This window comes from Brachyistius frenatus, unplaced genomic scaffold (genome assembly GCF_029030835.1).
Source record: "Brachyistius frenatus isolate BFR_SWC_R1_liver_20210118 unplaced genomic scaffold, ASM2903083v1 Contig_23, whole genome shotgun sequence".
NCBI classification, from domain to species: domain Eukaryota; kingdom Metazoa; phylum Chordata; class Actinopteri; family Embiotocidae; genus Brachyistius; species Brachyistius frenatus.
In genome coordinates, this window is record NW_027210622.1 from 2,002,220 (window position 1) to 2,022,947 (window position 20,728).

The window sequence follows — 20,728 nt, forward strand, 5'->3', positions numbered from 1 at the left end:
CTTCATTCTCCCCTCCGATTTCCCTTCCTTCCATCTTGTCTTTTTTTCTCCATTTCCACCGCTTTTTTTTTTTTTTTTTTTTTTTTTCCCTCAGCTGCTCTCTCATTTGGGTTTATTTGCATGGCAGAGCGTAAAGGATGCAGACAGTGTGAGCAGGGCCAGCAGAGCCCTCCCGTGTCCATCCAGGCCAGGGCTGAGATTTGTAATGCTAGACAACACTCTGCAATGCAGGGATAAAACCTCGGCCGCCGCAGACAAAAAGAGCCTTGTGTTTTTTCCTCTCCTTTCCACCGCTTGTTGCACTTTTCGCATGGAGATGCAGGACTCTCCAGGCCCTTTCTTTTAGCAGGCAGAGAAATGAGGACTGTAGAGAGGGGAAAAAAATAAGAGCTTGATGTATGATCTCAGTACAGAGTATGTTTTGTAAGAGTGTATATTTAATTTTCCCTCAGTTTCACTGCAGCAGAGAGCAGCGAGAGCAGGCTGGGAGGAGATGTCAGTAGTGCAGTCAAGAGTCACATTGAAGTGGTTTTATAGGAAGAGTTGCTGCAGGACTGAGGCCTTTGCTTTTTTCTTTTTCATGTCTGCTGTAGTTTGTAGCTGTGCAGTTTAGTTTTTCTCAATAATTGCTCAAATCTGAAATTGGTCTTCTTGGTCTGATATAATAGTTCTGTCCTCCAGCACATTTATGTTTTGCTTTTTTTTTTTTTTTTTTTCTATTCGATTGTCCCTTTTGTAGCCATTGTGTGCAATTTTGTTTACAGCCACTGTGTGTGGAATGTTAATGTTAACGCGCTCTAGTTTTTGTACATTTCTAAATAGAATAGCCGCTGAAGCTGTTTTTGTTTGCACTGTCGGTTTTCTGTTTGCTCAGGTGAAGGTCTCTTGGTTTGTTTCACCTGGAGACTATAAGCCCTTCTGATGACCTCAATTATTTTGTTCAGGCTTTGGTTCACACAGACAAATTCATTTAATTTATTGTCTCTATCATCTTTTGTAATAACAAATCAACAACATCTTGAGACAAATCAGACTTTTTTTAAGATTTTGTTTTGTGGGCTGAAAAGAGAAACGATGTGTTCCTACCTCACAGATGAGGCTGTAACACACCTGCTGGATTGACCGCTGTTTGCAATAATTTAAGCAATTTCCTCATATTGTTACATCCTTATTATAGACCTCAAAATAGAACAATTTATTTGATAAAAATGTGTACCTGTTGATTGAGGGTTTATAGTGGAAATTCTGATTTGTATTTGGTTCCCATATGAGCCTCTCACCTGACACCACGTCAATCACTAATGAGGGAATATTTACAATATCTCAGAGCCATCAGATCGTCTCCGTGTCTTAATTCATTCCCTGATCATTAATTTCAACCGCTCATTCATGGCTTGCGCTTGTATTCCAGCCTGGGATCTACAATTTGTAATTTGGAGTGAAAATAAATGTCCCCTGATTGGTTTCGGGGTTTACAGACAAGCGTTTTGGACTTAGAAAAAGTCCTTGAGTGTTGTCTGAACGTTGCCTGCCTGATCCCACAATGTGCCCTTCTTTTCTCACAGTGAGGTTTAGGGAACTTATTGCCCACATAATGCTGGGTCTTAAAACAGCGTGCTATCAGAGCCATTGTGGTCTGCAGTAATAACTGGTTTAGGGGGCTGTGGTGAGACTCACCGCTCAGGGCTTTCATTAACCCAAAGCTCAGTCTAATTGACACTCATAAGTTGCCTTGCATGATTAGAGCACGCCAACAAATATCCCACAGTTTGTTTAGTAACTTTTGGAACATTTCAACCCAATATTAAATTCAATTTTGTTTTAGGTTTTCTTCCAAAAAAACATTTGATTTTTTTTTCTTCTGTTGGGTCTCCTTCTATAATTTGTTTTAATAACATAACACGATAATATTGTCTTTATTATTATGTTCCCTGTCTTTTTCTAAATACAGCAGCCGATTGTTCATTTTTTAAATGTTGGAAACAGGTTTGCAGAGATCACGTTAAATTCAGACCAACACTTTTGTCAGCAGGATTTGTGAGAAAAACATGCCAATTGTTAAAACGAGGTCAACTGCCATAAACATATGGTGTATCAGCATCAGGAGGAGGGACTATAAATGATTATTTAAGCCACATTAATATACAAATACATGTAGGTTTCCTATATGTTGCATTAATGATTCTGTGTTCAGAATTTTCATCAGAAAATTTTAAACATTATTTTGTAAGTTATGATTTCTACTTGCTTTAACAAATCTATTAGACTGTATGTCGAGTTTACATCGTATATTAAACTATTTCATTTATATTGGTCAGGATTAATTCTCCTTTATTTATAGGCCTGCTTTTGGAAAATTCCACATCACGAAAATTGATCTTGAATGAATGAGGGGGTTGTGTGAATTTTCAAATTGACTCTGTATTTTTTGAAGATGTTTAGCTTTAGGAAGATTTTCTTGTAGTTTTAAGGTTTAGAGCTCAGATGTTTGTGGAGCATTTCTTTTCCTTTTTTAAAAATTTATTTACATTTAATTTGTGGTCAGATGTTTGTCAAATAAACACCTGGCTGTATGATGACAAGGCTTATAAATATTATATTTGATGCACACTGATGAAGCTTTGAAACATACGCCACTTTTTTTTCGTTTAAAAAACACGTTTTTCATAAAATGTTATAGATTCGTCTTTGTTTTTTAAAATGATTTGTTACTATAAACTTGTAGAAGATAAAATTTGTCCCTGGCCTTCTGCAACTTTCAGGCTACAGTTGATCGTGCTGAGTGCACAGTTTGGCCCAACTGTGCAAATTTCATACTTGTGAATTTAATGTTAAGAATAAAATATAATGTTTCGGGGTTATTCAGGGTTTAGAGGCACATTTTGGTGTTTTTCCAAATTAAAGGTCATTTGCGAAACAGGCCTTCGGGCACGTGTGAGCTCCAGAGTCCTCAGCATCTGCAAAAAGACATGAGAATTATTATTTTAACAATAATGGGGGGAGGGGGGATGAATTATACAGAAACTTACACAGATATGTCCTTCAGTCAATGCATATAATGATTCTTATTATTACAAATGTATTATATGTTAAACCTTTCATCAACTCTGGTAACTGTTACATCATCAATGGAAGTGATTGCTCAACTTGCCTACTTAACTTGTCAATGCAGCTACTTCCAGTTTTTTGTTTTATGTCCCAAAAAATGACCAGAGCACAAATAATAAATAGCTCATAAATTTAAAAAAAATGGCAATAACTAAAACAGTCACAAGAAAACACATTTAACACTGTCATTTGAGAACATGCACAATTATATAGTCATGTTTTTTGTTTTCAAATTAATGACATTGGTCCATATAGAACAAATATTTAATATAATAATAAGATATAAATTTAAAATATATCCATTGAAATACAGGCATTAATAGACAGGGTAAAATGCATAATCCAGTTGACCTGCTGACAAAGTGTTAGATTAGTCTTTATTATTTCTCTTTTTGTTTTAGTCTAATTACCAGAATCAGGTTTTCATTGCGGAGGCTGATGTTGACTTAAACATTAAAACTATAGCTAGTAGAAACAAAAGCGACACATTTTATCTTTGCTGTTGAGTAAATGGACCATAGGGGCCTCTGTTACTAAAATAATAATAGTAACAATAAAATGTTTAAAACGGCACAAAAATTAAAAAAACAAAAAACATGTCATCCCACCACAGACGCATTTTCATATTAAATTGAATATTCCAAATTAGGCTGAAACAAAAACGAAATTCATTTTGATATGATTAATTAATGTGGCCAAATGTGTGGGGAGGTCAACATTTAATAATTAATAAACCGTCATGTTGGAGGAATGTCATTAGACGTCTGACTTAAAAAACAAAAACAAAAAAATAAGAGACGGATAACGACACACGCGCACGACCGAGAAGACGCAGACTTGACATGCAGAAATGAGCTTCGTGCTGATTTATCCACTCAGTAAGGATCAGGTGCTGCATTCATCTGCAGCAGCAACGAAAATATTTCTATTGTTTCATTTATTTGAACCAGACGTTTATAATTGTTTAACAAAGCCTGAAACTTGAAACCAGAAGAAGTGGATTTTTAAATATGATTAGGCTCTGCGCCAAGAGCCTCAGAGGTGGTTTCAACTTGTTTTCTAAAATTGTTGCTGTCGTTTTCCTGAGTTTAAATTTTTTAAAAAAAAAATCACTTTATATCATTTATAGACCATTTTCTTTGTTCCATGCCCTTTTTTTGGAAGGGGCGGGGAGGGGGGAGCAACATGGTGTCCCTGCAAGTCCTTCTGGCCAAATTCATGTATATAAGAAGGTTTAATTCCTCACTCCAGAACATGCGCAGACTCCAATCAACCGACTTTCTTATATTGAAGGTTTTGAACTTCCTTTTGGCCCCTTATCCTTGATAACCAGGGAGCATGTGCACTTGTGTTTTACTCTCTTTAGTGGCAGATCTGTTGTTCTGTGATGGTAGTGCTGCTGGCCTGAAGTCCCTCAAACAATGAGCACTTTCTTTAAAAAAAAAATTTAAAAAAAAAAATTGTAATTTCCCTAAAGTCATTTCTTTTACTGCTGACGTCTGCACTCTGTTACATCTCAGACACATTTAATCCTGTTGCTCCACTGCGTCATTCCGTAACAATACATCTGTGTTAGTGAAGTGTTGAACAGCCTTAAAGGCAAGGTTTGCTAAAAATCCATTAATACTGCCAACAATAAGAATAACAACATTAAAAATTAAAAAAAAGAAAAGAATATATAACCTCCGTGTGTGCATTATAATTCTACCAGTCTCAAACATGATAAATCCTCCTTTAAAAAGAAACCTGTTCCTCCATGTCAGGAGACTCAGTGACTGATAACTGACAAGTTTTTTGTTTTTTGGGGGGAGGGGGGGGGTGTTAAACGTCATCTGCTGCATGAAAACACAGACTTCACTTGCTCTTTGTAGCCATATTTCACCCTGAAAGAACATAGCCTATTTTGTTGCTTGATCTCTGCTCCGGGTTGTAACATTAATAAGCATTCAAATTAGACATCGGAGCAGTTCGGCTCGTGCCCACAGTGCCACTCTGAAACCTTCAGTACATGTAGGCGGTAGGTAGGAGCCAGTGCAGCCCATAATCCCCACAGTCCGTGATTTAGCCGCTGGTCCTCCTAATGCTCCTAAAGCCCCAGCTGCTCCCCTGGCCGCTCCGCTCTCCCCGCGACAGACTGCACACCGCTCGCTTTATTAATAATTCACCTAATAATTCACCCGTTCGACGCCGCCGCCTAAAGCATGGCCCCCACCTTCACTGTAAACAACTGCCCTAATTCCCCGTCTATTATTTTGTGTGTATGTGTGTACACAGGACACATGCTGGTGAGGTGAGCTATTTAGTGGCTGCTATTTTTGGGGAGGGAAGCAATCTATCGCTGCCGGAGCGCGCGCAGACCTTCCATTTTACGCACCGAGGCATCCGGAGCCCCGCTGCAGCCCGGACCGACGACGTGTTGTCGCTGTGCAGGCATTCTGCTGTCGGCGAGGCTGGAGCGATTTGAAGAAGCAAAACGCAAGCTGCTCTTTCATCTCGTCAGCTTTGAGGAGGAGGCGGCGAGGGACCAGGGGTGTCCCCCCGTTTGTGTGTAACTCCTTGTGTGCGCGCGTGTGTGTGTGTTTGTGTGTGTTTGCACCAAGAGAGAGGAGAGAGAGAGAGAGAGAGAGAGAGAGAGAGAGAGAGATACGAGAGTAAAACAGATCGGACGCGCGGCGTAGGAGACAGCTGCTTTTGGACACGTTTTGGACACAGAAGCTGCTCGACTTTAAGGGCTGCACGCGGAAAAATAATATAAACACAACTTACTTTGCATCACCTCTCCCGTCCATCAATTTGATCGTGTTATTCATTTTATTTCGGGGAGTTTTTTAGCGTCTCCCAATCTGCTGGACAAGTTTTGGCGGCTGAAGGACGCTCCTCGGGACTTTGACGCAGACGTCTCCTTGACTTCTGCTGGACATGGGGCGCATCTGACGCCAGACAGCGGTAGACGGAGGGCTCGGAGCTGCCGTCCTCTTTTCCTCCTATCTCTTGCAGAGTGGACCCACTTTTGGAAGAGCGTGTTTTTTTTCTGTCTGGGCCTAAGGCCGACTTGTTTAAAGGTCCTTTTTTTTGCTTCCGGCAACAGCGAAGAGACCAAGTCTTCCTCCCTCAGCGCTCACTCTCTCTCTCACTTTTTTTTGGAAGCTGAACTTTTAAAGGAAAATGGGGCATTGAGAGAGTTGGCAGATCTCCCCACGCTATAATGGTACGTGCTGTGTAACTCAATAGTTCCCTTCTATTGGGTCTATAGGGTAAAGTCTATAGAACTGAAGAGAAACAAACAGCGATTTTGTTTAACTGCGTCCCTGCAGTTATTTTTGGGTCTTGAATTTCTGAATTTCACTGTCCAAGATCAGAACTCTGGTGGCTCTGGAGTGTGAGGCCACAGATGACAATACAACACACCTGTGCGCGTACGGATGTGTGTGTGTGTGTGTGTGTGTGTGTGTGTGTGTGTGTGTGTGTGTGTGTGTGTGTGTGTGTGTGTGTGTGTGTGTGTGTGTGTGTGTGTGTGTGTGTGTGAGAGAGAGAGAGAGAGAGAGAACGAGAACGAGAGAGAGAGAGAGAGAGAGAGAGAGAGAAAGAGAGGGAGATATGTGTGAGAGTAATGTGTAACCATTGTTTGTTCGCCAAATTTGATAATTACACACCATCTCAATTAATACTGGTTGTCCACATTTTGAAAAACATTTAATTGCCTGTGCTGAAAGTCTGATATTTTTGTAGCATTTAATGCGGCTCTATTTTTTTTTAAGATAAATAAGGCTTGCATTTTTTTTTTTTTTTGCAAACACTTACTTATGTCATCCTCGTAATATTTCCTCAAATACGTAACTGTAATAATTATGTCTGTGACATGGTATTGAAAGAATCATTATCCTGATTTAAATCAGTGCATTCCCTCTGATGCGTTAACAACGTGCAGGCTCAAGTGTTTGCAGAGGCTTTTGAGTGGCCCCAACGTGGAGTCTGATCTTCCTGCGTTGCTCAGATCAAACATAGTAAAACACAAATGCGACCACAGACAGCAGATCTGAGAGGCGAGCATGTAAAGATACTACGTGCGCTATATATCTAGTCATCGTTATTATGACGTTCATATTCGGTGAGAATCCTTTTAGTCGGTGTGGCGCATGGCTGCTCCTCCGTACTCCACTTTGCGCCAGGACTGTCTTTTCTCTCGGAATGCGGCTGCTCTTTTTTTTTTTTTTTTTTTTTTTATCAATGGGCACTTCATTTGCGTAGCTGATGACACTTTATAGCGACTACAAGGGGGTGGGGAGGTGAGGTGACAAACACAGACCGTCGTTGTGCCCCCAGAACAAGTGCTAAGAGTGCCTATGGAGAACGTAGAACACCTCCGTAGCATTTATTATTGATCTGGAAATAAATAATGAGCTGATTATCACTTTAAATCCTGCAGCATTTAGAGAGAGAAATATTATATTTTATAGTCATTTTGTTCTTTAAAACTGGTGCATTTTTATTATTGAAAAAGAACAGCTTGTTGTTGTTTTTTCGCAGCTGATTCATCAGCTTTATATCTCTGTTATTGTTTAAATCAAAGCTTTGGCATTAAAATGCTCTAATAAAATTATGACCTGCATAATAATTGATATTTCATCATCAACTCAGGAGATTCAAGTAATAGATGCCATAATATGACTGTATTTCATGTGTTTTGAGAGTTGACGTAGATTTCAGATTGGAGCTGTTAACCTGTTAAATATTTTAGGGTGATGTTGATGCAACACAGAAATATAGTAAGAAAGACTGTGTAGATGATCAGAAAATATTCAATATTTTATTAGTTTACAACAGTCCTATAATATAACCCTTTAACCAGTTTCCTGCAATTTAAAATAGTATGTATATTTATGCTTTTACACAAAACAACTTAACTCAGTACACCTCTGGCAAGTATGAGGTCCATACAAGTTGTTCCCTAGAAATACAATGGGATAGTTTATATAGACTGAAACTCCTTCTGATTATAGTTTTAAAAGGGCAATGTCTTTGCGTCACCAATAAAGGTAAATCTTTAAAAACATAAACATAAAAAAGAGGTACACATGAAATCTCACAAGTCATTTGCAATACAGGAAAATCTGCAACAGTAGTTTATACAACTTTCGTTGTTTGTAATCTCTCGGGATGCAGACACTTCAGCTCTGTTTATTCACTATGTTGATTCATTACAAAAGACCCATTGTGTAATTTATTTGATTGCCAGAGGTGTTTTATCCAGAAGGTTATCTAAAATGATCTAAGTGTAAAGGGGATTTTCAGTGTCATGAACGTGAATAAAGGTTTCCAGTATTGAGTAATACCTATCAGAGCATCAGTTTGCATGTGGCCATTTATCGTCAAGAGCAACCCGGTTTTCTGTCATGAAGGGCACATTGTCCACATTCTGTCACATTAGTAGGATGTGAATTACAATTTTCCTGTGTTTTAAATAACTGTGTTACATAACTTTATGGGGTCACCTGCCAAAAATGTAGTTTGGCCCCAGCTGCTGTGACACCCAGTCATACCTGCACAGCAACACTGACAGGCTTAAAAATTGTAGGCCTGGTGGGTTTGTTCTGATGTCGGCTGTCCAATAATCTGTCTTTAATTCTTCAGGTAAGCGAACCATTAGACAATGGTTCATAATTGGCAGTGATATTGCAATCCTCATTTTGTTTTGATTGTGGGCCTATAATTTCACAGTTGGTTGTGCTGCGGTTATTGTAGAGAAAACCTGCCAACCACAAAACCTGTCAGTCAAATGAAAGTCAAAAAAGTTATTGGTGCCAGGTCGAGAGGTGGGCGTGAACCTTCCCATATTATTAAATAAATGTTCAGAGTCTCATTTCAGTGCAGTTGGAAGTGGGTGAGACATTTGAAATGAGCTCAACGCGCCGCCTTATTGAGTCATGCTGTGTGTGTATGTGTGTGTGTTGTAATGTAACTCTATGCTTCCTGGTCTTTGTGGTAAACTCTGATGTATTAGAACCATAACCACAAGAAAATCTCCCCATGGATCAGTCGCTGTGTGACACAAAGGGCTGATTGTACCAGCCCAAACCTCATTGTTAAATGCACTTAGCCAGTGCAGCTATAGACCTTAACTGAGTGTGGTTTGGCCATTTAAAAAAAAGCTTGAATAAGGATCCGTGTAGGAAAAGGGCTGCCAGTGGCATTGGGTTACCTAATGTACGGTGGAGGCGTACGGTGCGAGCAGTGTGGCAGTGAAATGTTGCAGTGTGTTACAATTGGCATGGTATTATCTTAAGGCCACAGTCCATCCTGTCTAGCGAGATCAGTCGTTGACAGGCAAAGTGCCAGGCCTGGTGAATCTTGGGGTGTGTCACAATGTGCACTCTGTTCAAACTTGTTTCGGTGTAACAGTTTAGGTAAAATGACAGAAGGATAGCTTTTTCTTTTTTCTTTTTATACATGAAGAAGTTGGAGCAGCTATTGTTACGACTGGCGTAGTTTTAAATCGATTACCGAGGCATTCAGAAGTTTCACCTCACCTTTCCATTGATTTGAACCATAGACATGCACACAGTCAAATTTCTGACATACGTCAAATGTTTTTCGCTTAAGTCATCCGGAATCTTTTTTATGCGCCTGCCTCCTGAAGTCAGGCCTCCTTAACAGACTCACTGTTCACACCATGTGCCTCATGCCTCATCCAGAATCCCACCATTTACTATTGTGTAAAACACAACTGCACAATTAAGCCAACTGCAATCTTCAGCTCTGCATCTTGGCTGTTCTTCTGACCCAACCAAACCTTCAGGACCCACAAGTGGAGTGAAATAATTAGCCCCACTCTGCTCAGCCATCCATCTATCTTTTTTTTTTTTTTTTTTTTTTAATGCAGCCCCTCAGTTTCTCATCTTCTTTCTTAGCCTCCCTGTTTTCTCGTCACCCCCCTGAGATGGCTGTGTGAAAAATCGTATTTTTCCAACATTTTTCCCTGAGGTAGCTTTGGCAGGGACTCACACGGCGGCCATTTCTGCCTTTCATACACTCCTCACACACACCGTGGAACAGATCGCCGGTGCGGCCTGGCGTCTTTGAAGTGGTTGCCATCTCACGCAGGTTGGCTGGACCGTCTCTTCTCTTCTCCTCTCCCCACCCCCCATTTTCATCCCGTGCCTTAAAATTGGCAGTGTTATTTTCAGCCACTGAATCGTGATGATAAAAACGTGTTTAAGACACAATGGTGGTGATAATAATTACGTTTTTTAAAGGAAGGACTGACAGTGCTGGGAGCGGTTGCGGTTGATGATTGTGTGGCAGCCAGAATAAATCCTTTCTGGAAACGCGAAGGGGGCTGCACCAGGTGTGTGAGCAGTGTAAGTTTTTGTTAAGCGCTGAATTAGTGTGTAACTTTTGTGTGTTTGTGAGTCATTGCTAATGTGAGATGCAGAGAGACAGAAAGATAGAGAGGAGGATCATTGATATGTTGCCATTCATGTGCTTTAAAATGGAGCCATCTGAGAACAAATTCCACCATCAGTGCCTTTCATACACAAAGCTCTGTGGAGGTGTACATGTGTGAGTGTGTGCGCGCGCGAGTGTGTGAGCAGGTTTCGGAGATCTCACCTCCAAAGAATTTGGCCATATGGTCGTCAACACATAGAGAGAGAAAGAGACAGATAGAGAGCGAGCCAAGGAAACACTGAGTGAGACGGAGAGGGGGAAAGTGAAAGAGAAGTGTCTTCCTTTGTCAGTGGAAGCAGCAGGAAACACAGTTTAAAACAGATCCTATACCCCTACCTTACATCAGATGGTTCAGACAAAAAAACAAAAAACAAAATCCTCCACCGCATCCCCTACTCCGCATATTTGTGGAGTAGGAAAATCTGTCTCAATTAACACATTTGCATTGGGCGATGATGGACTCCAAATAGGTCACTGACTCAATCTCCCGCCTCCGAATCTTCCCTCTAAAATGTTAATTAAGGAGGGCTTTGAGATTTTTTTCGCTCAGGGCTGGCCATATGGGCCGGGCATATGCTCTATATATATAGTACAATATATAATTCATACACTGCTGGAGGAGAGAATGTTTGGGGGCCTGGAGTTTTTTGAGGGGTTTACTACAAAGGGAGTCAGTATGTTCTGGCCTCCCTGGTGGCAGGTACAGAGCTTAGCCCATTCATTAGCTTCATGTTATTCACTGTAGCACAATGGGATTGAGGTTCATCAACACCTGTTTCTTTGGCTGACAACATAAAGCGGGCATTTAAATACCTCTTTGTTGGTTGGTTAATATGAAATGAGAGCAAATGATCTATTGTTGGTGTGCAGTTGCCTTTTTATTTGTGCTTATATTGTTCCTCCTGAAGTGAAGTTAAAGGATGGTAATGACGAGGCTCTGTGTCTATGAAGAGCAACATATGTACAAAGATTTTCTCAAAAAGTCAGTATGTTTCCTCACACACTCCCAGTTGTCCCAGAGCCATCCAGCCAGACACTCATTCACCAGCAGAATGAGGCAGCGGCAGCCAATCAAAGCAGTTCTTTCCCACCCGCAGCTTTTTGGGTTTAGCTCAACCAATCAGGGAAGGCTTGCTGGTGCACCTGACCCTGTTTCTGGCCAGGGACAGCCAATCACACAGGCTCCAGCACACCTGATGCATTGTGGTCTGTTTGCTGGTAGTTGTCAGCTTCGCACTGGTGTGAACCCCCGCACAGGTGCCGTGGATGCAGGCCATTATTCTGACCGCCAGCCAATCAGAAGCATCGTTTCGTTTATCAGACACACGTGGCCTGGCAGACTTCGAGTGCTTGCATTTTGTCTTGTGTGTGCATACATGTGTGTATCAGCATGTATGCGTATGTGTGCATGTGAGGAACTCTACTACCCTTTTCCCATAATGCCTTGCCGCCTTATCAGCAGGCCTCTCTCACTGTTCCTGGCTTCATCATCATCTAGAGACTCAACAATAGGCGCTGTGTTGCCCCCTCAAGGAGTCCAGGGCCTCAATAAAAAGATGCAATAAAAAGAGACTAAACCAAAAAAAAAATAAGCATGTTTATGGACTAATAAAGATGATTAGAAATCGCACAATTGCAGAAAAATGGAAGGTTTGCGAGTGCAGATTATCTGTAATAAAAAGCCGAGGGGAGAGAGGGAGAGAGAGTTAGCTGTACAGACCTCTCATTGCGAAGGATATGAATAGCCTTTGTTTTCACCACAACTCAGGGCTGTGTGGTCTGCCAACGTCTGGCTCTTATTATGGGGTTTGTGTCTGTGTGTCTGCCTAAGTGGCATGCACGTGTGCACTGGTGTGTGCGTGTGCTTGTGTGTGTGTTGCTGCGTGCGAGGCAGAGAGCACATGGGTGTGGAAAAAAATGTATATACATATGGGTTATTGTACTTTGAAGAGACTATATGTGTGTACATTTAAACATTTCCACACAACCAGACGCGCCGTTTTCTCCTTGCTCCCGTTCACGAAATAAATGTGGCATGGGGTCTTGGGCTGGCACAAGTGTGTGTGCATGCTTTTTTATCCGTTAAAGTTGTGAAATGAAATAGGATTTCACAGAACGGCACAGCGGCTGTGGGATTTGGGCTCCCTTTAGCTAAGTAGAGTGGGATAGGTTGATCCAATCAATGGCAGAACTGCAAGGAGAGCCTATTTCACAGCTCCGGGCCCTGCCAGAACCCTGCCTGCCTGCCTGCACGCCTGCCCGCCTGCCTGCTTGACTTAGAATACAAATGAAGCTCCCTGAATGCACACCTACATACACATGCATGCATACGCAGTGGTACTTACAGACAGTCTAACTGGGGATTTATGGTACAATTGCTGTGGAGCTGTATAGAAAGTCTGACATACCACAGGTACATTTCAGGGCTGTTTCAAAAAATTTTGTTGCTCAAAAATGTCCCTCTTGGTTTTAATAAAGTCTCAGGATTTTCTGATCTTGTATTTTTTTTGTTTATTAAACTGCATTATTTATCAGGGCTAGAGTATCTTAACCTTTCTGAAAGAACAACAAATATCAGATATAATATAGTCTTGAAATATTAGAATATATAGCATGAAACCCAAAACCCATTGCAAAATTGATTCTTCTTACTTGGATGTCGTACAAAGAAGCAAACGCGGGAACACCTGGTGCCTTTGTGCCAAAACTATTTAAGATCTGCTTCCATGGAGAGTTTCTTAAAAAACGTGGTAAAATCCCTGTGCAACTAAACTGGTAAAATTATAATGACACACCTCTGTCTCTGTTTTTCAGGCTACTGACACCTACCTGGTCAACGACGATCCTACTAGAGGGCCAGGGATGCCTGAATGTTTCCTCGTGTCCGATACATACAGGGTATATACACGCCTAAACACACACACACACACACACACACACACACACACACACACACACACACACACACACACACACACACACACACACACACACACACACACACACACACACACACACACACACACACACACACACACACACACACACACACACACACACACACACACACACACACACACACACTTCAAGCTCTCTGTATCTGTCGTTGTGGTTGCATTGATGTGCCAAGATTTATTTCCTGGACAAACAAACAAGTCCAGTCCATTAGAAATAATCTCCTTTATTCCTTTGTGAAGATTTTCTGCAGCTGAGAGTGGGAGGGCATTCAGAATACAAAAGACTCATCAGTGCACTTTGCAGAAGCATTTTACAGCGTCCGACTTCGGCAAGGGGACAACTATATATGTAAACCACTATATTATCTTTATTCTTCTGGCTTTAAATTGGAGCCCCCGGGGTTAATGTGTTCAGGAAATACATCCACGTTTTGTGTTGACATTCTGCCGTTAGCTCGCTCATACATCCATTTCCTGTAAAATATCCCACATGTCATCATGGATGTCCTGAATTCATCTGTCGACTGCGCTGACATGTGGCAACAGTGCCCTGCAAAAACACTAGATTTCCTCAGAAAGTCTCAGAGACTTGTATTTTTACATGGTTTTATTTACGCTTGGCAGAAGTTTGGCTTTGTGGCACGCATTCTCTTCACATTGAGGACAAAAGTTAGAAGCCAGTTAAAACACAAAAAAAATACTAAGATTACAGATTTGAGGAATTTTTTTGCAGGACACTTTTTGTGTGTCATCCGTTGCATGTATTTATTTATATATATATATATATTTTTTTTACAGATATATATATATATATCTGTAAAAAAAAAAAAAAAAAAAATTGTGTTTCAGGTTAGGTTTACAAATGACTGCTAGACTGCCTGGAGGACTGCTCCTTTGGCCCATGTGCTGCAGTCTGACATGTTTCATTTTCTGCTTAAATGAAGGAATGGTGACATCAGACTAGCAAAATAAATCTATACATTTCTACATAAAAATGTTGGAAACGCAGTAATCCAAACCCGTCTGAGGGAAACGTATGAGCATCTATTACACAGAGTAAACACATAAAAAGCAGCAGGCGTGACACATTGCTCTGCACACACACTCAGATTGCAAACAGATCCATAGAGTCTCTGGGATCCACGCTGTGTATGACATGCTTGTTAGCCGTAGCGGCCAGTCAGCCATTTCTTTCTGACTGCATATGCCTGTATGCATTTGACTGGCGTGCTCTTTCCCAGAGCACACATGAACAGCTTACTCAAACAATATTTACACTGTACGGCGTAGTAAACGGCACAGTTACACACATTTTCCGCTCACATATTTCCTGCCTTTTGAAAGGCCGCCCCAACCACCTGTCTCACACATTTAGCATGCTAATGGCAGTATCAGTATGCTACATCACTTTCAATATTTAATGGCTTAGCCACAGGCAATGGTAAACACCAAGTATATGGGTAGTGCCGTGTGTCAATGGGAGACCACAACATGCTAACTTTAGACACACCATATGGTTTTCTCATGTGCTTTTTAATGGCAAACATAGTCTCCGAAACCACGAGATCCCTGTGCACTCGAGCGGCTTTCGTAGGTGATGTTTAGACTGTTTGATCATGAGCAGAGAGAGTTTGGAAAGAAAACCTGAGCGTCAGTGTTTTGTAACTCCTGTGGTTGCTATAGCTTGTTTGTTACAGCCAAGCGCCCGTGTTGAATACTGAGATGGACACCTAATGCCAGACTGAAGCCAGAAACAAAGACAAGCAGTAAGTTCAGACGAATGAAAAGGGACAGTGAAGACAGCTGAAAGAGAGAACGAACAGCAACAAAATTATAACACAGAAAAGTAGAAACACGTCACTGAAAAGAACCACCGAGAATAAGAAAAAGGGGTAGACAGAAAGAGAAAGAGGGAAAGCGAGGGAGCACACAAAGGCTTTGGGGTTTGGGTTTGGGCCGGTGCCGTGGCGGGGTGTGGTTTGGAAAGGGGGAGACTTTGGGAAAGGAACACTACACCTCAATACGCTTTACTTTCTTTGACTTTTATTCAGTATTTTCCTCTTTTCTTTTCTTGTCTGTCTAATTCTTTTTCTGGTTGTTGTGCCAGTGTATCTTTGACCACCAGACATTTGTGTCCATGTAATATAAATGTGTGTGGAACCTGTGTCTATGCTGTACATTAGGTGCACGTGTGTCTGTGGTGTGAGTGTCTAAGTATCCTACATAGGCTGAGGTCTCGTAAAGCTGCACAGCCTCATATCCCCCTGAAAAACTTGGCATTCAAGCACCGGGGTGACTTCAACCCCCAAAACCGCACCCTTGCACACACATACACACACACACACACGCACACACACACGCACACGCACACAGACGTGTGAGCACACACATGCTTTTGCACAACCCACACACACATACAGACATATGCACATACAGTATTGTATTCACACATACACACACTTCCACACACTAATGCTCTCACACACATGCACAAGGCAGGGGCTTATGTATAATTGCAGGCACTCTGCCTGCATATATGAGTTTGATTAGGCTGAGGAGCATGGAGCGGGCAAGGATAAAGCCAAGCCTGATTAGAAACAGAGAGTATGGCTTCCATACAATAGGAGTCACAATGAGCCCGGTTTAGACCACTTTGCCCAAGTTCAGGTATCTTTTGTCTCCATATACGGATATAGTACACTGGAATATGACTTGAATTTAGTTATAAAGGAGAGAAATAGGAAACCATGAGGTATCACAGCTGAATAGATTAGAGTCTTAGACAGTCAATTTTACAACCTGCTGTATACTTTAGGACTTGTTTAGTTCCATTCACGGAGGTCTCCAGAAATATTGAGAATATCCAAATGCTCCCGCTATTGTAAATATTTTATAAGTCTGGTTATAAGTTTCGGATGAAGAGCTCTTTGCCAAAAATTAACTGCAAAGAGCATCCGTAGCAAAAGTGGAACTGATAGAGTTGGGCCTCATATCCAGCCGTGACTCCTTTTTAAAATGCAATAACTACAAATAAACGAACCCCATTTTAGCTTTTGTTTTAGCTGGATCAAATGCTGAGCCTACGGCAAACTTTTAATTTACAGTAACAAATAGTCAAGAATACAGGGCCTCTTCATTTAAATTTGTATGTGTGCAAGACGCTTTGTGTTACCGTCCAGAAGACGGGCTCTCAAAAGACCACAGCATAATCTGAGTTGTAAATTTTCAAGTATTTTTGTTTCTATTTTCGGTCACACTTGGGTTTACTTCTGCATTCCTCATAAGAGGAAAGGATATGAAAGTAGAAAAATGATCGTTTTGAGGAAATCTGCACCCTCAATCATTTGTGTTTGCTCTGCGCTCATTGCCAAAGCCTTTTTTAAAGACAGTTTTATCCAACAAAGTCAAAAGTATACTATGTGCCTGCACCAGAAAGATTCTTTAAATAGGACAGGTCTCTTTGGAATATTAAATTAATGCTACTAGAAATTTGAAATTATTAGATAGATAGATAGATAGATAGATAGATAGATAGATAGATAGATAGATAGATAGATAGATAGATAGATAGATAGATAGATAGATAGATAGATAGATAGATAGATAGATAGATAGATAGATAGATAGATAGATAGATAGATAGATAGATAGATAGATAGATAGAACATTTAGGCAGAATAGCTACAGACAGCCGGCAGAAATCAAAGTCATGTAAATTCTATATGAAGATTCCAAATATTCTGCGGAAATTTTGAAAAGACACTGAATACGATGCGTCGACTGAACTCCTCGCTGAGTATCAAGCGCACCATAAACCTCTGCAGCAGGAAAACTCCCAGCGACTGCACTTGAGGAGATTTAGCGACGCGCTGTTTACAAAAGAAATAACGTTTAAAAAAGAGCTCATTTTCAAATATACAGTTCGGTTTGTGTCGATGTAATAGAAAAGCGCGGAGGGAGGGAGAGAGGGAGCGTTAGAGAGAAAGAGGGAGGGAGGGAGGGAGAGAGAGCAGCGAAAACTTTCCTGTAAAGTTAGTGCGGAGCTTTCACTGCGAGTGAGGCGGGGTTACAGCCTGGACTGAGCCACAGCGGCTTTGCAATGCGGCACCGCAGCGAACCTCCATCAAACTTTGTTATCAACTACTCAAAATTTCATCTCTAGACACCACCATGTACTCCCCTTACTGCTTGACACAGGTATGGAAAAAAAAGAAAAGAAAAACCCGCCGTTTTACTGCTCCTCTCCGTTGCTTTTTTTCCGGTGTCCTGTGCCTCCGGTCTGTGTCTACTGTATGTGGTTACAGTGTTGTGTTGTCTGTCGTGCCGCCGCTTGTCATTTGTTGCGTATTAAGGACCTTTTTCCAACTCTGCTCTCCTTCCCCGATAGTGTTTAACCTCCCTCTCCCTCTCTCCCTCGCTCGCGCTCTCTCTCCCCCTTTCTTTTTAATGGCACTTCTCCAACGGGGCTTTCTTGTGCGTCTCATTGCGCATGGTTTGGAGAGAAAATGGCGCTTCTCCCAAATCTATTTTATTTAAAACGGGTTGGAGTAAGGGGAAGAAGGGCTGGGTGTCCTGACAGTTGGCGACTAAATCAGAAACACCCCGAGGCAATAATCGGCCGTATCGACAAATATCAGAAACCACATGTCAAATTTTTATTTCGGCTTCTTGAGTTGTAGGACAGTGGCTTTTTATTGGAGTGGTTTCTGACTTGCAGCTGTTAGGGAGGTCTTCCCGTCCTGAGCCGCGGACGGCGATGGGGGCCTTTTAGGGTCACCGTGAGCGCTTTCATAACTGCCCCTGGTTTTGAGAGGGCTGCTCTTCTTCAGCAACCTCGTTTTAAAACAATACTTTTAAACAACTATCCTTTCTGTAAAAATGCGAATGAAGGGATGGTGGGCGTGTATGTTTGCAGACTTCAAGCTGCGTGGTGGCAGTTTGATTCATGGCAAAATACAGTAATCCTTTAAAGAAGCAATAAAGCTACTGCGCGGTATTTATATAGCCATAGTACGGCCGTTAGATTAAATACAGCACGGGATGGAGCTTTTTAAAGGATTCATCAGGTTAGAAAATGTCGCTTCAACATGTGCGTGTATTTTCAAAGGCCGTTTGGGGTAAAGGTTCAGTTACAAGTTTTACACAGATGCATAATTTTTTTTTTATTTGACTTGTTTTGAGACATTTTAAATTGTGCAAATAATGTATCACGTTTGAATATTCAGCCCACGTGTTTTGTACCTTAATGTAAAATTAACGACTGAGTTTTGACCCTTTGAGCGTCTCTGCCTTTGCGCTCCTCTTCCACAAGAGCTACAATAAAAGTCTGAAATCAATTTTTTTTAATCATCTTAAATACCCTGTAATTTTCTTTAGATATATAATATTTAATATATTTCTGCTAGAATGCCCTCTAGAGAAAATCTGCACGTAAAATGAAAATATTGGGCCAACCGACCTCTAAACTGTTTTGGCACAAGTAAAGCAAATACTCAATATTTCTTCATTCTTTAAATGTTTGTTTTTTTCACCACAGTAAATTTATTTTATTCATGATCTGATCATGTTGGTTTTCAGTGTGTGAGCAATTTTAGCTGTAAATTTAACCTGATCACAGCTCGCAAGATCAAAGGTCAAACTGTAAATTACCTTTTTTTTGTTTTCTATGCAGAGCTGCGCTTTTTGTCCCTGACAATACATATATAAAGTTGTTAAATACATGTATAAAGTTAGTGTGTACTTCACAGGCTCAGATCTTGAGAGCTGCAGTCAGTGCAGAGTTAAACAAATGAGAAGTGCATGCAGGCGCGCCGAGCCTGCAGCTTCAGGCGGCCGCAGGTCCGTTTTTCTGTCTCCCGCTCGGCTTATCACACCAGACCCCGGGATCAACTTCATTAAATATAATTCACTATTTTTCCCTTAAAGCCTTATTTAAAGATCAAATTCAACATGAACATTTTACGTCAATATTTGACAGCATGCAGTGTTTATTAATTTTAGTCTGATCATCAGTTAGTCAGGGGTGTCAGTGCAAGAAATTGCAAGACATGTCAATTCTCAGTCTCATGCAATATGATACAATCTTATATACTTCGAGATAATTTAGGATTATAAAGTCCCAGCTGTTTAGCTTTAGGCCTGTATGTTAAATTTTCAGTTATACACGGAGGTCACAGGCTGCCGTCCTTCGCTCTTTTCAGAAGTAACTCGGTTTTGCATTGCAGTTTTGGTTTTATTATAAAAGGTTGGATCATGGATTAGACTAAATGTGGACGGTAATTTTTGAAACTCCACTGACTATGTAATGTAGCAAAGAGCCATTCCTGTCTTTAAACAGAACAGTCTGGTTTTGCCGAGCTCCGTGGAAAACACGCAGGATTCTTCTCGGTGTTATTTCAGGCCTTATGACCAGACCTCAGCATGTTTCTCTCTGTTTGTCAGAAACATAAAGGAAAAGTCCCTCTCTAAAGCAAAAAATAAAAATAAAAAATTCATATTTCTTCTTATCTGTTTTCATTACTGCAACAAAGTCAGCCACCGAGGCTGCATCAGAATCAATTACATCACTCATCGCGGCTTCTGTCTTTGGAATCGTTCTTTTTTGTTTGCTCTTGACCTTTTCTGGCGTCTGCGAGTTTTCAACAGTGCGGGAGACATTTTCTAATCAATAGTCTATTTGATTTGCGACGTAAAATAAGTCCAACAGCCCTACTGCATATTTAGCACAGATAATTTTCCAAGCCTGGTGGTATGAGGCAGAGGTCCGCATCGAGTTTCCTCTTTCTTTCCATTAATTAAAATTAATTGGCAGCAGATCCCCTCGCACGAGCGCCGCATGGACGCGTGCTGCCCATATGTGCGATACATATTGATCTGCTTATGGCTGCTGTTAGTGCGTCTCCATCATCCACTGATGAATATCAAGCACAGCTGATTTGTTTGCGTTCTCTCATATCTCCTTGAGAGCGTGTGTTTGTATTCAGAGCATATTAAGATAACGCCAGTCAAAAATTAACTTTAGTGCATCCTGCTCGTTTCACACCTATAATTGAAACATTTGCCTTTAATTTGCCGTGATCGTTTAAATGATCTGTGGTTTGACGCCGGGTTATTTGCAGCTCTGTGTCCACATCCATGCACAGGATGGGTGATGGATACTGACGTGCGTAAATCAGGCTACTTTGTAACCATGCTGCTCTTGTCGTCCAATGACTCCA

At 41.1% G+C, this 20,728-nt stretch overlaps 1 protein-coding gene across 8 annotated transcripts in view; it reads left to right on the top strand.

The window, feature by feature from the left end:
- The first annotated feature begins 5,387 nt into the window (after positions 1-5,387).
- The window catches only part of nfixa (nuclear factor I/Xa), a 115,318-nt gene continuing 99,977 nt past the window's right edge, over positions 5,388-20,728 (top strand). The window contains exons 1-2 of one of the 8 annotated variants that reach the window (XM_069697304.1): positions 5,388-6,316; positions 13,369-13,452. In XM_069697304.1, coding sequence (XP_069553405.1) covers positions 6,314-6,316; positions 13,369-13,452 — 87 coding nt within the window. In that variant the 5' untranslated portion in view covers positions 5,388-6,313. Of the gene's footprint in view, positions 6,317-13,368; positions 13,453-17,549; positions 17,709-20,728 lie in introns of those variants that run through there. The other 7 variants (XM_069697302.1, XM_069697307.1, XM_069697310.1 and 4 more) reach the window with 7 other exon arrangements.